This window comes from Ursus americanus, chromosome X (genome assembly GCF_024610735.1).
Source record: "Ursus americanus isolate L20-20 chromosome X, mUrsAme1.1.p, whole genome shotgun sequence".
NCBI classification, from domain to species: domain Eukaryota; kingdom Metazoa; phylum Chordata; class Mammalia; order Carnivora; family Ursidae; genus Ursus; species Ursus americanus.
In genome coordinates this window covers 90,271,578-90,284,400 of record NC_142164.1, presented here as the reverse complement: position 1 = coordinate 90,284,400, position 12,823 = coordinate 90,271,578, and the positions used below count along the sequence as shown (strand labels likewise).

At 41.0% G+C, this 12,823-nt stretch overlaps 1 protein-coding gene across 1 annotated transcript in view; it reads left to right on the top strand.

Moving 5' to 3' along the window:
• Nucleotides 1-993: 993 nt before the first annotated feature.
• Nucleotides 994-12,823, top strand: part of TSPAN7 (tetraspanin 7) — a 122,499-nt gene continuing 110,669 nt past the window's right edge. Inside the window, exon 1 of the mRNA XM_045791626.2 lies at nucleotides 994-1,133. Coding sequence (XP_045647582.1) covers nucleotides 1,053-1,133 — 81 coding nt within the window. The 5' untranslated portion in view covers nucleotides 994-1,052. The remainder of the gene's footprint in view (nucleotides 1,134-12,823) is intronic.

The window sequence follows — 12,823 nt, the reverse complement described above, 5'->3', positions numbered from 1 at the left end:
CTTTTTGTGGCCAAATAATTTTCCATTGAATGGATTTACTACATTATGTTTATCCATGCATAACTGATGAACATTAAAGTTGTTCCTGCTTTGGGGCTACAATAATGCTACGAACATTCCTGTACAAACTTTTGTGTGAACATGTTTTCAAATCTCTTGGGTATATATCTAGGAGAATTGCTGGGTCATATGGTAGCTCTATGTTTGGCTTTTTGAGGAACTTCCGAATTGTTTTCGAACATTATTTTTTGACCTTGATAAAACCCTCTCTTTCCTGGGTGCGGGGTGGTTTGAACTTGTCAGGTAGGGAAAAATGGTTCTTAGGCGCTTTAAACATTTTTTCTGTTATATGCTAAACATTTTACGTACAGAAAGAATGGTACTCCATACAGAAATTTGTCGTATGGCACCATTTCAAAATGTGAGGACCTCTAAAAAATGGTGTTCCTGTGGTGGCGAGGGTTTGGGGTGTCTGAGCTCCCAGGTTCCTGACCATCCCTCCAGCTGTATCTCCGGCCACCTGTCACAGTCTGTTCCTGGCACAGACAGGCCGGCTTGTTCCAAGGACACGACTATTGGGCCACTTCCATCTGAGAAGGCCTGGTGGGGCGCCTAAATGCAGAAACGTGACTGCTTTTCGGGGATACCAATAAAGCTCGTGTCGCCAGGTGCAGACAGTCCTGCAAATGTAAAGCCCTACTGTGCATCAAACAGAAACTTACGTGCCCATGGCGGCCTGGAAGAGGTTGCGCTGACCTCCGACCCCTTCCATTCCCTCCCCGCGGCCCTGCCGGGCTCTTGGCCTGGGGGTCTGAGCCTGCGCGGGCTTGCCGGCGCGGGCGGCCTTCTCAGCATGCGCAGTCGCTGCCCGCCCGGCTCCTTAAATCGGCGCCCCGCGGACTGCGCGCTCACGCACGCGCACGGCCTCGTCTGCGCGCGCACGGGGCCTCTCGCGGCACGCGCCCCCGCCCCGCCCCGCCCCGCCTCCTCCCCCCTCCCGCGCGCCCGCCCGCCGCCCGCCGCCGCCGCCGCCGCCGCCGGAGCTCTGTAGTATGGCATCGAGGAGAATGGAGACCAAACCTGTGATAACCTGTCTCAAAACCCTCCTCATCATCTATTCCTTCGTTTTCTGGGTGAGTGGCCAAGCCGGGCGGGTGGCCGGGCCTCCGGCCGTCAATCCTTTTAGTGATGCTTGGAGAAAGGAAAAGAGGGGGAAAAAACCCAAACCAAAAATCTCGTCTCGGTCCCCTCCTTAAGGAGATAGGCTCAGGGGGCTGGGCTGGGGCTTGCAGGATGGCGGGGTGCAAGCTTGGGGCTGCTTGGACCCTGGACCCCGCCCGGTGCAGGCTGCAAGGGGTTGCGTGGTGGCGGTGACTGCAGGTTGTCGACCTTTCCCAAATTTGTTTTAATGCACTGATTTATTTTTTTAAGCTCGCGTGATAGGGTCAGCCTCTAGGGAAAGTTGAGGGTTTATTCATCTGTTTCCCTCTCTGGACAACCCTCCCCGACCTCCCTTACCAGCCTGTTCGAGGTGGCTCTAGGAGCTAACCTGGCTGGGAGAGGGTGCGGGAGCACTGGGTTTGATCCCAGATTCCCGGTTATTCCCAACCCAGCGGGGCTGCGAGAGGGAGGTGCCAGGAGCCCTGTGCCTGCCTGGCTGGGCAAGGGCGACCAGAGCCCCCCAAGCGCACTGCTGGGGAGAGGGAGCTACCGTCGCGCGGAGACGCACAGAGGGGAGAGGGTCTTACATAAACTAAGGGCATCTTTGAGCTTCCCCGGGGACCCAAGAGGTGGGTCTTTTCCTTTTCCCACTCCTCTCCACCCCTCCGCTGTTCATCTGGTCTGTTATTGCGCGAACCCAATCCGCAGAGTCCTGAGGGAAGACCCCCGCCACTTGGTGACAGCAATAGCGCCCCAACTCTACTCCCCATCTAACCAGTGCTGCTCCCAGTCCTTGAAGCTCAATGCAGAAGGGTGACGTCATCCCCTCAGCTGAGGCCTCGGGGGGCTGCGTGGTGCACCTCGAGGAGGGATGCGCCCTTATGCGCGCGGGGGTAGCTGGAGGAGGGGGGGGGACAAGGCTTGTGCCTTACCTCATCCTGTTTGGCAATTCGTGGAATCAGTGCGGGGCTGACACTGCAGTGATTCACTTGGAGGGGTGGGTGGTACCTAAAGACTGTTCCCTGTTGTTTCTCTTTCCATGTAGAAACCCCCTCCCCAAGTTCCCCATTTCCACATCAAGCCACAGCCACCCTGCAGGAGAATAAATGTCTCTTACCACCTACCCCTCCTCCCCAGTAATTTGGGTCATTTCACCTTTCAAGGCACTCATTTTGAAACCTGAGGCTCTGTAGAAAAAGCTAATCCCGCCTTTGGTTGTTTTTCTCTGTGCCCCCCCCCCCCGCCCCAATTAGGCCTAATTTTGGCTTGAAACCTGGCATAGTACTGTGTGAGGTACCCAGACTTAGGTTGATGGTGAACTAGGCTGTTTGTAATGACCAACTGTTTGTAATGACCAAGGCAGAAGCTGAGATTTATTAAGGATGAAAAAAAAATCTCTAATGCATGCCCCCGACCGCCGCGGGCATTTCCTTGTCACTGGCATTGGTGATTCTTCAGGTCGGGGAACTGTGGACACTGGGGACCAGATATTCCAAGAGCTCTGCAGTGAGACAGGATTAGATTAACTGGTATATCACACAAGGCAGACACAGAAACGGACTTTGGACTGAAAACGACACAGGTTGAACATTTTTGCCGAAACTTTCTAGTAGCCATTCCTGGTTTAGTTTATTATTTATTTCCTTAAATCTCTGTGTTTGGCACTTTAGTATTTACTTGACTTCTTATTTGTTACTGGAGTAAATCATATGGGTGATTATTTTTAGCTTCCTGAAAAATAAGATTTACAGTATATATGGAGTGTTGTTCTTCCAGCATCACTGCAGGCTGGTGAAGAAGGGAGTCTTCTAGACGGAGGCTTTTCATCTGTCTCTTTAATTCTTCTTGCTTACCTCCCGCGCCCCACCCCGTGCATATAATTAATTAATGCCCCCTAATACATCTTAAACAAACACTACATTTTATGTCCTCTGAAGTTCTTGATGCCTGCGTTCTAAGTTTTTATAATCTTAAATAAAATGTTTACCTGGAGCATTTTCAGTAGTTTAAATAACATTCAGTCATTTCACAACCAAAAGAATGAGATCTCTCCAGATCCGAGGTTATTTTAAATAAGACATTCTCATTAATAAAGTATTGTCCAACTGTCCTGTTTTCCATTGTACTTTAAATGCTGGTTGCTTTTTTAAAAAGCAGCTTTATTGAAATATAATTCACGTACCATATAATTCACCCTTTTAAGAATGTACAGTTCATTGGTTTTTAGTATATTCACAGATACATGCAGCCATCACCCCAGTCAATTTTAGAACATTTTCATTACCTGTAAAAGAAACTCCATACCATTTAGCTATCATCCCCCCACCCTCCCCTCCCCAAGCAATCACTAATCTACTTTGTCTCTGTAGATTTCCCTATTCTGAATATTTTATATAAATCATATAGTATGTGGTCTTTTGTGAATGGTTTCTTTCACTTAATGTAATATTTTTAAGATTCCTCCATGTTCCTTCTTTTTATTGCCAAATAATACTCCACTGTATGACTATATCACGGTTCTTTCATCCGTTTGTTGGTTGATGGGCATTGGGGTTGTTCCTACCTTTTGGATATTGTGAACGCTGCTATAATGATCACGTACAAATGTTTGTGTGAATGTATATTTTCAGATCTCTTTGCTGGGAATTGCTGGGTCATATAGTAACTCTATGTTTAATTGTTTGAAGACCTGCCATACTGTTTTCCAAGTGACTGCACCATTTTTTATCCCCCCCCAGCAGTGTATGGGGGTTTTGATTTCTCCACATTGTCACCAACATTTGTTACTATCTGACTTTGTGATTCTAACCATCCTCATAGATATCTCATTGTGGTTTTGAGTTGAATTTCCCTGATGACTAGTGATGCTGAACATCTTTTTATGTGCTTTTGGTCATTTGTATATCTTTCTTGCAGAAATGTCTATTCATATCCTTTGCCCATTTTTTATGTGGGTTATTGAGTTGCAAGTGTCCTTTATATATTCTTGATTTAAGACTCTTATTGGATATATCATTTGCAAATATTTTCTCCTATTCTGTGCATTGCCTTTTCCCTTTCTTGATGGTGTCCTTTGAAGTACAAAAGTTTATTTTGATAAAGTCCAATTTACCTATTTTTCTTGCCTTGCTTGTGTTTTCAGCGTCATATCTAGGAATCTTTTGCCAAATCCAAGATCATGAATAAAATGCTGTTTATTAGAGTGATTTATCAATTCAGGAAATACAGTTGAGAAATTTATCTTTTTCTAGCACCTAGAACTATGTCTGGCACATAGTAGGTACTCCAATATCTGTCAAAACTTCTGGGGTTAGGTTAGGTAATTAACAAAAAAGATGACGTTGTTCTTTTAAGTGGAAGATGGAGGGAAGATTAGGCAGAATTGTTTCCTTTGTGTTCCTTGTGAATTGTTTTAATAGGACTACGTCTCTTCCCTTCGGTTTAGACTTAGGACCAGAAGACATTTGAGCTTAAAATAGTGGTAGACCAGTAGCATCAAGAGGTGGCTGTACCTGAGCATTTACTCAAGCAGAAATCTAATGTTAGGGAAGATTTCTTCTTCCCACTCTCCCCTTCTTTAAGATTTTATTTATCTATTCGACAGAGATAGAGACAGCCAGCGAGAGAGGGAACACAAGCAGGGGGAGTGGGAGAGGAAGAAGGCTCACAGCGGAGGAGCCCGACGTGGGGCTCGATCCCATAACGCCAGGATCACGCCCCGACCGAAGGCAGACGCTCAACCGCTGTGCCACCCAGGCGCCCCCCACTCTCCCCTTCTGAGGTGTTCCTCTAAAGCAGTGGTTCTCAACAGGGACCTATTGCCCACCCGTCTGACATTTGGCGATGTCTGGAGACCTTTTGGTTCACAGCTGGGGATGGAGTGCTATTGGCATCTAGTGGATAGAGGCCACAGGTGCTGCTAAACATCCTATAAAGCATAGGACAGGCCCTCACGGCAAAGAATTATCTGGCTCAAAATGTTAACAGTGCTTGCAACCTATACGCTATTAGACTTGACATAATAGTAAGTCCTATGAAGAAAAATAAAGTCTTATGCAAAACTAACTGTGTTTTCCGGTGTTTGCAACCACCATACCAGAGCGTGCTCAACACAATCCCAAGTGAGAAGAAAAACAGTCTCTGTGGTGGATTGTAATTCTTTTTTGAAGATGAAAGGTAGGTAGTTCTTTATATAATAGTGTCTAAATGGGTAAGATGATTTGTCTTCCAGTAAGTAACATCACCTGAATGCTAGGTAAATGGATCCTTTCTTTTCCCTGATTTATGTGTTTCATTTTCAGATTTATAGCAGAAGAGGAAAAAAACACACCTAGGAATAAGTTATCCTGTGCTTCAAAGACTAGCAAACAGTGCCTGGCACATAATAGGTTTACCCAGGAAGTATTTACTTAATGAATGAATGAATAAATGAAATTTTATTGACTACTCTTGGGCTCATTTATTTATTTCAATTTACCTTAATCAGGAGGCTTTTAAAAACAGTGTTCTTTTCAGGCTACCTGCGCTGATTGAATGTATTCCTGATATTGATGTATACAAACATGGGATACGGGACTTAATATAAGAATCGCTTATCCTAATGATAGTTCGGTTACTATATTTTTGTGATCAGCTACTTTGCCAGACATTTTAGTTACCTAAAATCTAAAATTGGGATTGGAATTTAATTTGTTAAACTTGAATAAAAAAGATATTTATTTTGTCCTAATACAAAACAAAATATCTCTTCTTCACAACAAATACAATTATTTCAACAACAAGCAGGACGACTTTATAAATATGCCACTTATTAGGTAAATTGTTTTGATTTATAATTTTTAATGCATTTTAGACACTCTTTTGAGTTCTTAATCCACTGCATCTAAATCCACTAAATAATGTGTGAAGAGAAATATCTTTTGCTCCATTTCAGCGTATATTGGATTTGATTTCTTCTTTGACTATCCAGGGACCTAATTAGCTCATCAGTAGTGCTATCAAATTCTCTTATGGTGAAATAGGAATGATTCTTTTTTTCATTGGGTAAGCATCACCAACCTTTCTTGGGGAGGATTTAAAAGAATAAGGTCAAAATATTTTTCTTTTTTCTTTTGTCATCCAGAAAGTTTAGGTCCTTGGGTTAAATAGAGGAGAAAAATATCTTAAAGAGCACTCCCTACATTTTACCAAGTGTTTGAATCTTGGCACATACTAAAATTTATACTTATTATTTTGCATATCAGTGTAATTCAATAAACATTCATTAAATGGCAGTTACATGCCAGGTATCTCAATAGAATGTTTACCAACTTTTGCTAGCTGCTGCTTCATTTTTAACTAATGCCCTTGTTCTTCTACTACTCAACTTTTCAGTATTAGGTGTTATATATTGTCTTCCCACTATGGAAGATGAAGATTTAGCTCTCTCACGTTCACATCCTTTCTGTATTGGGGTAGACCCCAATATATTGTTTATCATTATTGTATATTGTTCTGGCTGCACTAGTCAGTGGTTACATTAATGTAAGCCTACTCACTAGGTAAGCCTACTCACAGCTGAGCCATTTAGTGTGTATATTATGATTGCTTGCACAGCTTTTTGTTTTCCCTGTAGTTAAAATTGCCTTGTTTTATATCCTTTGCTTATATCCTTTTCCATGTTTGCCCCTAATGTTTCCCCATACTCTCCCCAAGAGCTGCGTATCTTCACTCAGTATGTTCAAACACTTCATGAATCCTGTCTGTTCCCATTGGAGACACTTCTCCTAGAGCATCCTGACCTTCAACCTGGACTAGTGTTCTCTGGGCCTTTGAAAGAGCCAGCATCAGTTTAATCACCCTTTACCATCATCCTGGGGAACCTAGTCTCCTTTTATGTTCGATCCTCAGTTTCCTATATGTCCCGTTTTTCTCTTCCTTGGTTTGTTCTTTCATTTTGGTGGAGCAAATCTAGTAACTTTGTGGAAAAGGATGCATGGTAGGTTAATAATTTGAGGTCTTTCAGGTGTGAAAATCTTATTTTGCTCTTGTACTTAATTTGATAGTTTGGCTGAGTATAGAATTCTAGTTTGTAAATTATTTACCCTCAGAGTGTTGCTGTCTCCTCCCCTCCTCCCAATGTTCTTGCTTTTATTACTATTGAGAAATCAAATCTTATTCTAATTCTTCTTAAATTCTGCTTTTCCTTCTCTGAAAATTTTTGGAAACTCGTTCTTGGTGCTCTGAAACTTGACCAGAATATGTCTTGTTATGTGTTTGTTTTCATTTCTTTCCTGTAGATCCTTTCAATCTGGCAACTGAGTTCCTTCAGTTTGGGGAAATTTTCTTGAATTGTTTTTTTTTTTATTACTTTCCTTTCATTTTCCCTATTCTCCCTTTCAGTGTTGTACCTCTTAGATTCTCTAATTTTCTTTCCTATTTTTTACCTCTTCATCTTTTATTTAAGACTTTATTTTTAAGTAATCTCTACACCCAACATGGGGCTTGAACTCACAACCCCAAGATCAAGAGTTGCATGCTCCACCGACTGAGGCATCCAGGTGCCCCTACCTCTTCATCTTTTTGGCTCTACTTTGTGGGACATCTCTCCCACTAGATTTTGTGTTTTATATGTTGATTTCTAGGAGCTCCTTTTTGAGATCTGAATATTCCTTTCCTAGCATCTTGCTCTTGTTTCAAAAATGTAATCTCTTTTTATAACCCCTCCGGCAATATTACTGATTTTTAAAAGTTTGCTTCTTCTGTATGGTTTCCTTCAAACTTCTCTGTTTTCTGGCATATTACAGACCTCAAATTTCTGATAAACTTTTGCTCTTTGTTCTGTACATGTTTAAGAGTAGAGCTAAAAAGCTGATTGGAACTCCTACTATATGAAATGGGAGTTTGTTGATTTTAAGTTGGGTGATTTGGCTGGACAATTGAGTTTTGGAAACGAGGTCAGTATCTTTAGGTCTTTTCCCTGGGTCTGATCACATCTCCTACAGAAGCATCTTCAAATCCTCTCTTTAAATGAAAAAAGTTAGGAATTTGGATGTCTTCATGTGCAGTATATGAGCCTTTGTCAAGCTCCTATAAGTATAGAATCTGTGTCCACTGTGCTTTTGTTTCGCAGTTCAGAGACCCTCTGTTTTATTCACCCTCCCTAGAAAATAAATCCCAGCCTATGCTGGAATGGGGAAAGGCAAGAGACAGAAGTTGGAGGGGATCTAATTACTTTTACAGAAGATATTTTTTTTTACCAGATCCTTCTTATTTTAGCCCCTTTTTCATCCCCAGTTCCAGGTGTACATTAAGCTGCCTTTTGAGGGTGCTTGTGTGCAAATATTTTGTTCTTGGCTTTTCTCATAGCTGCCATAAGATCTGGCTTTTTCTCAGCTTCCGAAATGTCATTGCATTTGTCTCGTCTTCCATTCTCTTTGTTATTGTGGGTTTTAAAAATCCTTTTAGTGTCATTTCAGTGAAGTTTTGGGAGATAGCCAAGGTAAATGGATGTGTTCAATCCATCATCTTTAACTGAAAGTCCTTTATATTTGTATCTCTTCATTGTATGGTACTAATTAAATACATAGTTGTTTGTGAGTGATTGACTAGAGCATCTAAAATGGCAATAGTTGGGCTCTTCTAGTAGATATTGGTATCTACTTCTCAGTTTTTAAAAAGCTTTATGGATGTCAAGGGGAGTGTTCTAGGTTTTAACAGACTAACTAAGGCACATCCTCTTTAAGGTCACATGGCCATCAGGGACTACGGTTGGATAAATGAGAATGAAGCTGTGAAGGTTGCTGCTGCTTTTTTGCTCTTCTAATTTCTTCCCACCAGGTGAAGGCCCATGTGCCTTCTGACCTAATTCAGACTTTGCTATATTAATTTAATGTGGAAACACCAGAGTTCAAAGTATGATGTTAAATGGGTTATTGCTCTGCCGTTTTTCTGTTACTACAAAGATAACTCTTCATGTTTATTATAGGACTTGTACATTATAATCTGAACAGTCTTTTCTTAATCAACTTTACTTCCTATATGCAATATGTGGTTAAGATATGTGCACTACCTTTTATAGCATTTGGGGAACATTAAGTCTTTTCCACTTAGTAGTTGCTTAGAAACTAGAGGAATTTTTGTCCAATTAGAATGAAATACTTTCCTCAATTTTAATTATAGCCAGAGTTCTTGATTTGACCCCACCATGAGCTATATTACTTATGAGTCATTGACTGTTCAGCATTATATACTGTTTTAAGTAAGCACCTCAGAAGGTGCTGAGATTTGAAAGTCATCTCTGACTGCGTTTCTTTGTTTAAATGTATCAAACCCTTGACATGGGTGACTAATGCACTGCTAAACCAAATCAAAGCACACTTTAAAATATATTCATATGTCTTTTTCTCCTTTGTTCCCATTACAGCATCCTCTGATTTGGGTTCTCTCTTCATGGCAAACAGATCATTGGATTACTGCTCTTAAATTTCTTTTTTTGGGGGGCGCTTGGGTGGCACAGTCGGTTAAGTGTTTGACTCTTGGTTTTGGCTCAGGTCATGATCTTGGGGTTGAGACCGAGCCCCAAACTGGGCTCCTTGCTCAGCACGGAGTCTGTTTAAGATGCTCTCCCCACCTCTAAAATAAATAAATCTTTAATTTTTTTTCTTTTTTTTTTTCGCTGTTATCCCCCTTGCCATGACAGAAGGCTTTTCATTCTTGGCTCCACATTTTTGGCCTCTTTTATATAGAGCCCCAATATTCATCAAGAAAAGGACATGGGGGGAAAGATAGGAGAGGGTTTTTCTTTGTTTTTCCTTTTCGTTATTTGATCAGTTGAACATGAAAGCATGTTAACTAGTTTGTGGTAGTATTAAGGATCACAGTTCTATTGTGCAAGATTTTCTTTAGTGCTTTCTGTAAGACAGAGTGGGTGCCTTTTACTAGAAGATGGAATGGGTCAGGTACAGATACTAATTGAGCAATCTAGATCAGTGATTCTCAACCCTGTGTGCCCATCAGGATTGCCTAAGGAGACCTAAAATATATGCTTAGGCTCCACCCCAAGAGATTCTGAACCAGTTGGTCTGGAGTTGGGTACCAACATTTCTGTCTTTTAAATTATCTCTCAGGTGATTCAGCTATTCAAGTAGGATTGAGAACTATTGATTCCAAGAGAACTCAATATATAATAGCAGCCCTGGTTCACCTTGAGTCTCCTGGATCTGGAGATTGCTAGGGAATATGTAGCTGTTGAGTATCTGGTGTTGGTTTATTGATTTGTTCTGCTTTGCTCCAAAGTCTGAAGCTAGGTTTCCAGTGTCTCTGAGTAAATCAAAGTGTCCTTGTCACTTTTGGGAGACCTTGCTACTCATTTCTAACTATAGGTGTACTCATCAGCATCACCAAGGGACTTTTAAAAGATGTGTGGTCCTATCTCCTGATTTTAATTGATCTGGAGAGCAGCCTGGGTATGTATTTTTTAAAACCAGTCACAAGGTGATTCTGATTCCTGGGATGTGATTCTGTGGTCTGTGATACAGTTTGTTATAAATAAATTCTTACCATATGAATGCTTTTCTGTGACGTGATCTGTTGTGCTAAAGCTAGTTTGAGAAGATTCCACAAGCAAAATGTAGCCCATCTCGTATTTTTCTTACCCACTGAACTGGTCTCTGGCAAAGGTCTCCAGTTGAAATCTTGGAGTTAGAGTAGTTTCTTTTCTTCAGGGTGTATCTATTTCTGTTCACAGTTGCACTTAGAAGAAGTTAAAAAGAGTCCTGGTTTGCCCTCTGTCAAAAGATTAGACTATTATCCAATATATGAAACAAAAAGCAAAGTAGGAGAGAGAGAGTTTATGAGTAAAGTAGATTTCTGATCCTTTAGGGAAGTGTGGTCGTATTTGGGAGTTGCTTTGGTTACAGAGGCATGAGTGGTTGACCTTGACTTTAGAACCATTTGGGTGAGACTGTTGTTGATTGACTCTGAAAAGTGTGTTCACTGCAGTGCGTCTGCTGCTGCTTGGTTGACCTTGAATTCTCTGAGACTGTCATTGTAATTGGCTTTCAGAAGTATGTTCCCTGAAGCAAGTTGAGTTGTCATTGATAATTAGACTGAGGTGAATTGCCATTGATCAAATAGGTTTAAAAGGGGGTGCTGGTGGTTACTAGTTACCATACCTATTGAATAATCAATTTTCCTCTCCCCAGAAGTATAGAGACTTTTATTCTTGCCTCAGACTACCAATTCTTGCTTCTCTGAGAAATGAAGTTGCTTCCGCACTTTAGTCCCATTCTCCAAACATCATCATGGTGATATACAGAATTCCTGGGTCAGTTAATTGTTCTAATCGTTCCACAAAGATTATTTGAGAATTTCTGATTTCCAGGGATTGTTCCAGGACTTCCCAAAGGTAGACCCCGTTGCACTGAAAAGGAACCTGAAGCTTGATAATATGAGTGTGGGTGGTAAATGTTCATTGTACATTCTCATCACTACTTCTGTTCATTTTCTATTTCTAATGAAACATTTGAGGATTTCTTGCTTCACTCAATTTCTGTTTCATATTCTAAACTGTATCAGTCACTTGGTATTCTTTTAACTATTGCCCTCTCTTGTAGGGGATTCGAAATCAGTCCTATGTGAAGTCTTGATTTGGACATTTGCTGTGTGACCTCAGGCAAGCCACATAAGTATCTCTGAGCCTCAGTTCCCTCTTCAGGATTGAGATCCATGCTTACCTGCCTTAGTCAGGTGTTTGAAAGTTAAATGACATTCAAGTGCTTTGTAAAGTGTGACGCACACATGTTTTGGCCATCTTATTCCTTATGGTATAGTGTGTTGCTTTTTTTCCTTAATATCTTGCACATGGGGAGGTACTATGTCTGTTAAATGAGTAAATTGATCACAACACTCCCTATCATGAAAAGCAAGGATGATTAACTTTTTGGATTTTATAGTTTGCTACCAAAAAGAACTGGGATTGCAAAAGTGTTTGAATAGGAACCAAAGATATGATGAGGTTAGGTCACTGAGTTTAGCTCTGTCATTGAAATAAGAGGATTCTTATGCAGGATAAATAAATATAAATCTGTCACTTAAATGAAGTGTTGATGACTTACCTTATTATTTTTCAGTAAACTTTTAATTTTGGAACAGTTTTGAATTTACAGAAAAATTGTGGAGATAGTACATAGTTTCCATATACCATGTAACCAGTTTTTCCCCTTATTAGCATCTTATATGAGTATTGTACATTTGTTACAGTTAGTGAACCAGGAATGATACATTATTAACTAAAGTCCACACTTCATTCAGATTTTCTGAATTTTTACCTAATATCCAATTTAGGCTACTATATTACATTTACTAGTATTACATTTAGACTTCTTTTGGCTATGACAGTTTCTCAGACTTTCCTTGTTTTTGATGACTGACAATTTTTCAACAGTAGGAGTCATATACTTTGTGCAGTGTCCCTCTGTTGGGATTTGTCTGATGTTTTTCTCATGGTTACTAGGGTTATGTGTTTTGGGAAAAAAGACCACAGAGGTTAAGTGCCATTTTCATCCCAACATATGAAGGGTGCATACTATCAAGATGACTTATTGCTGTTGATGTTGACCTTGATTACCTGGCTGAGATGGTAAAGTTACTCTCTTTCCGTCTTCCCATACTGTGTTCTTTG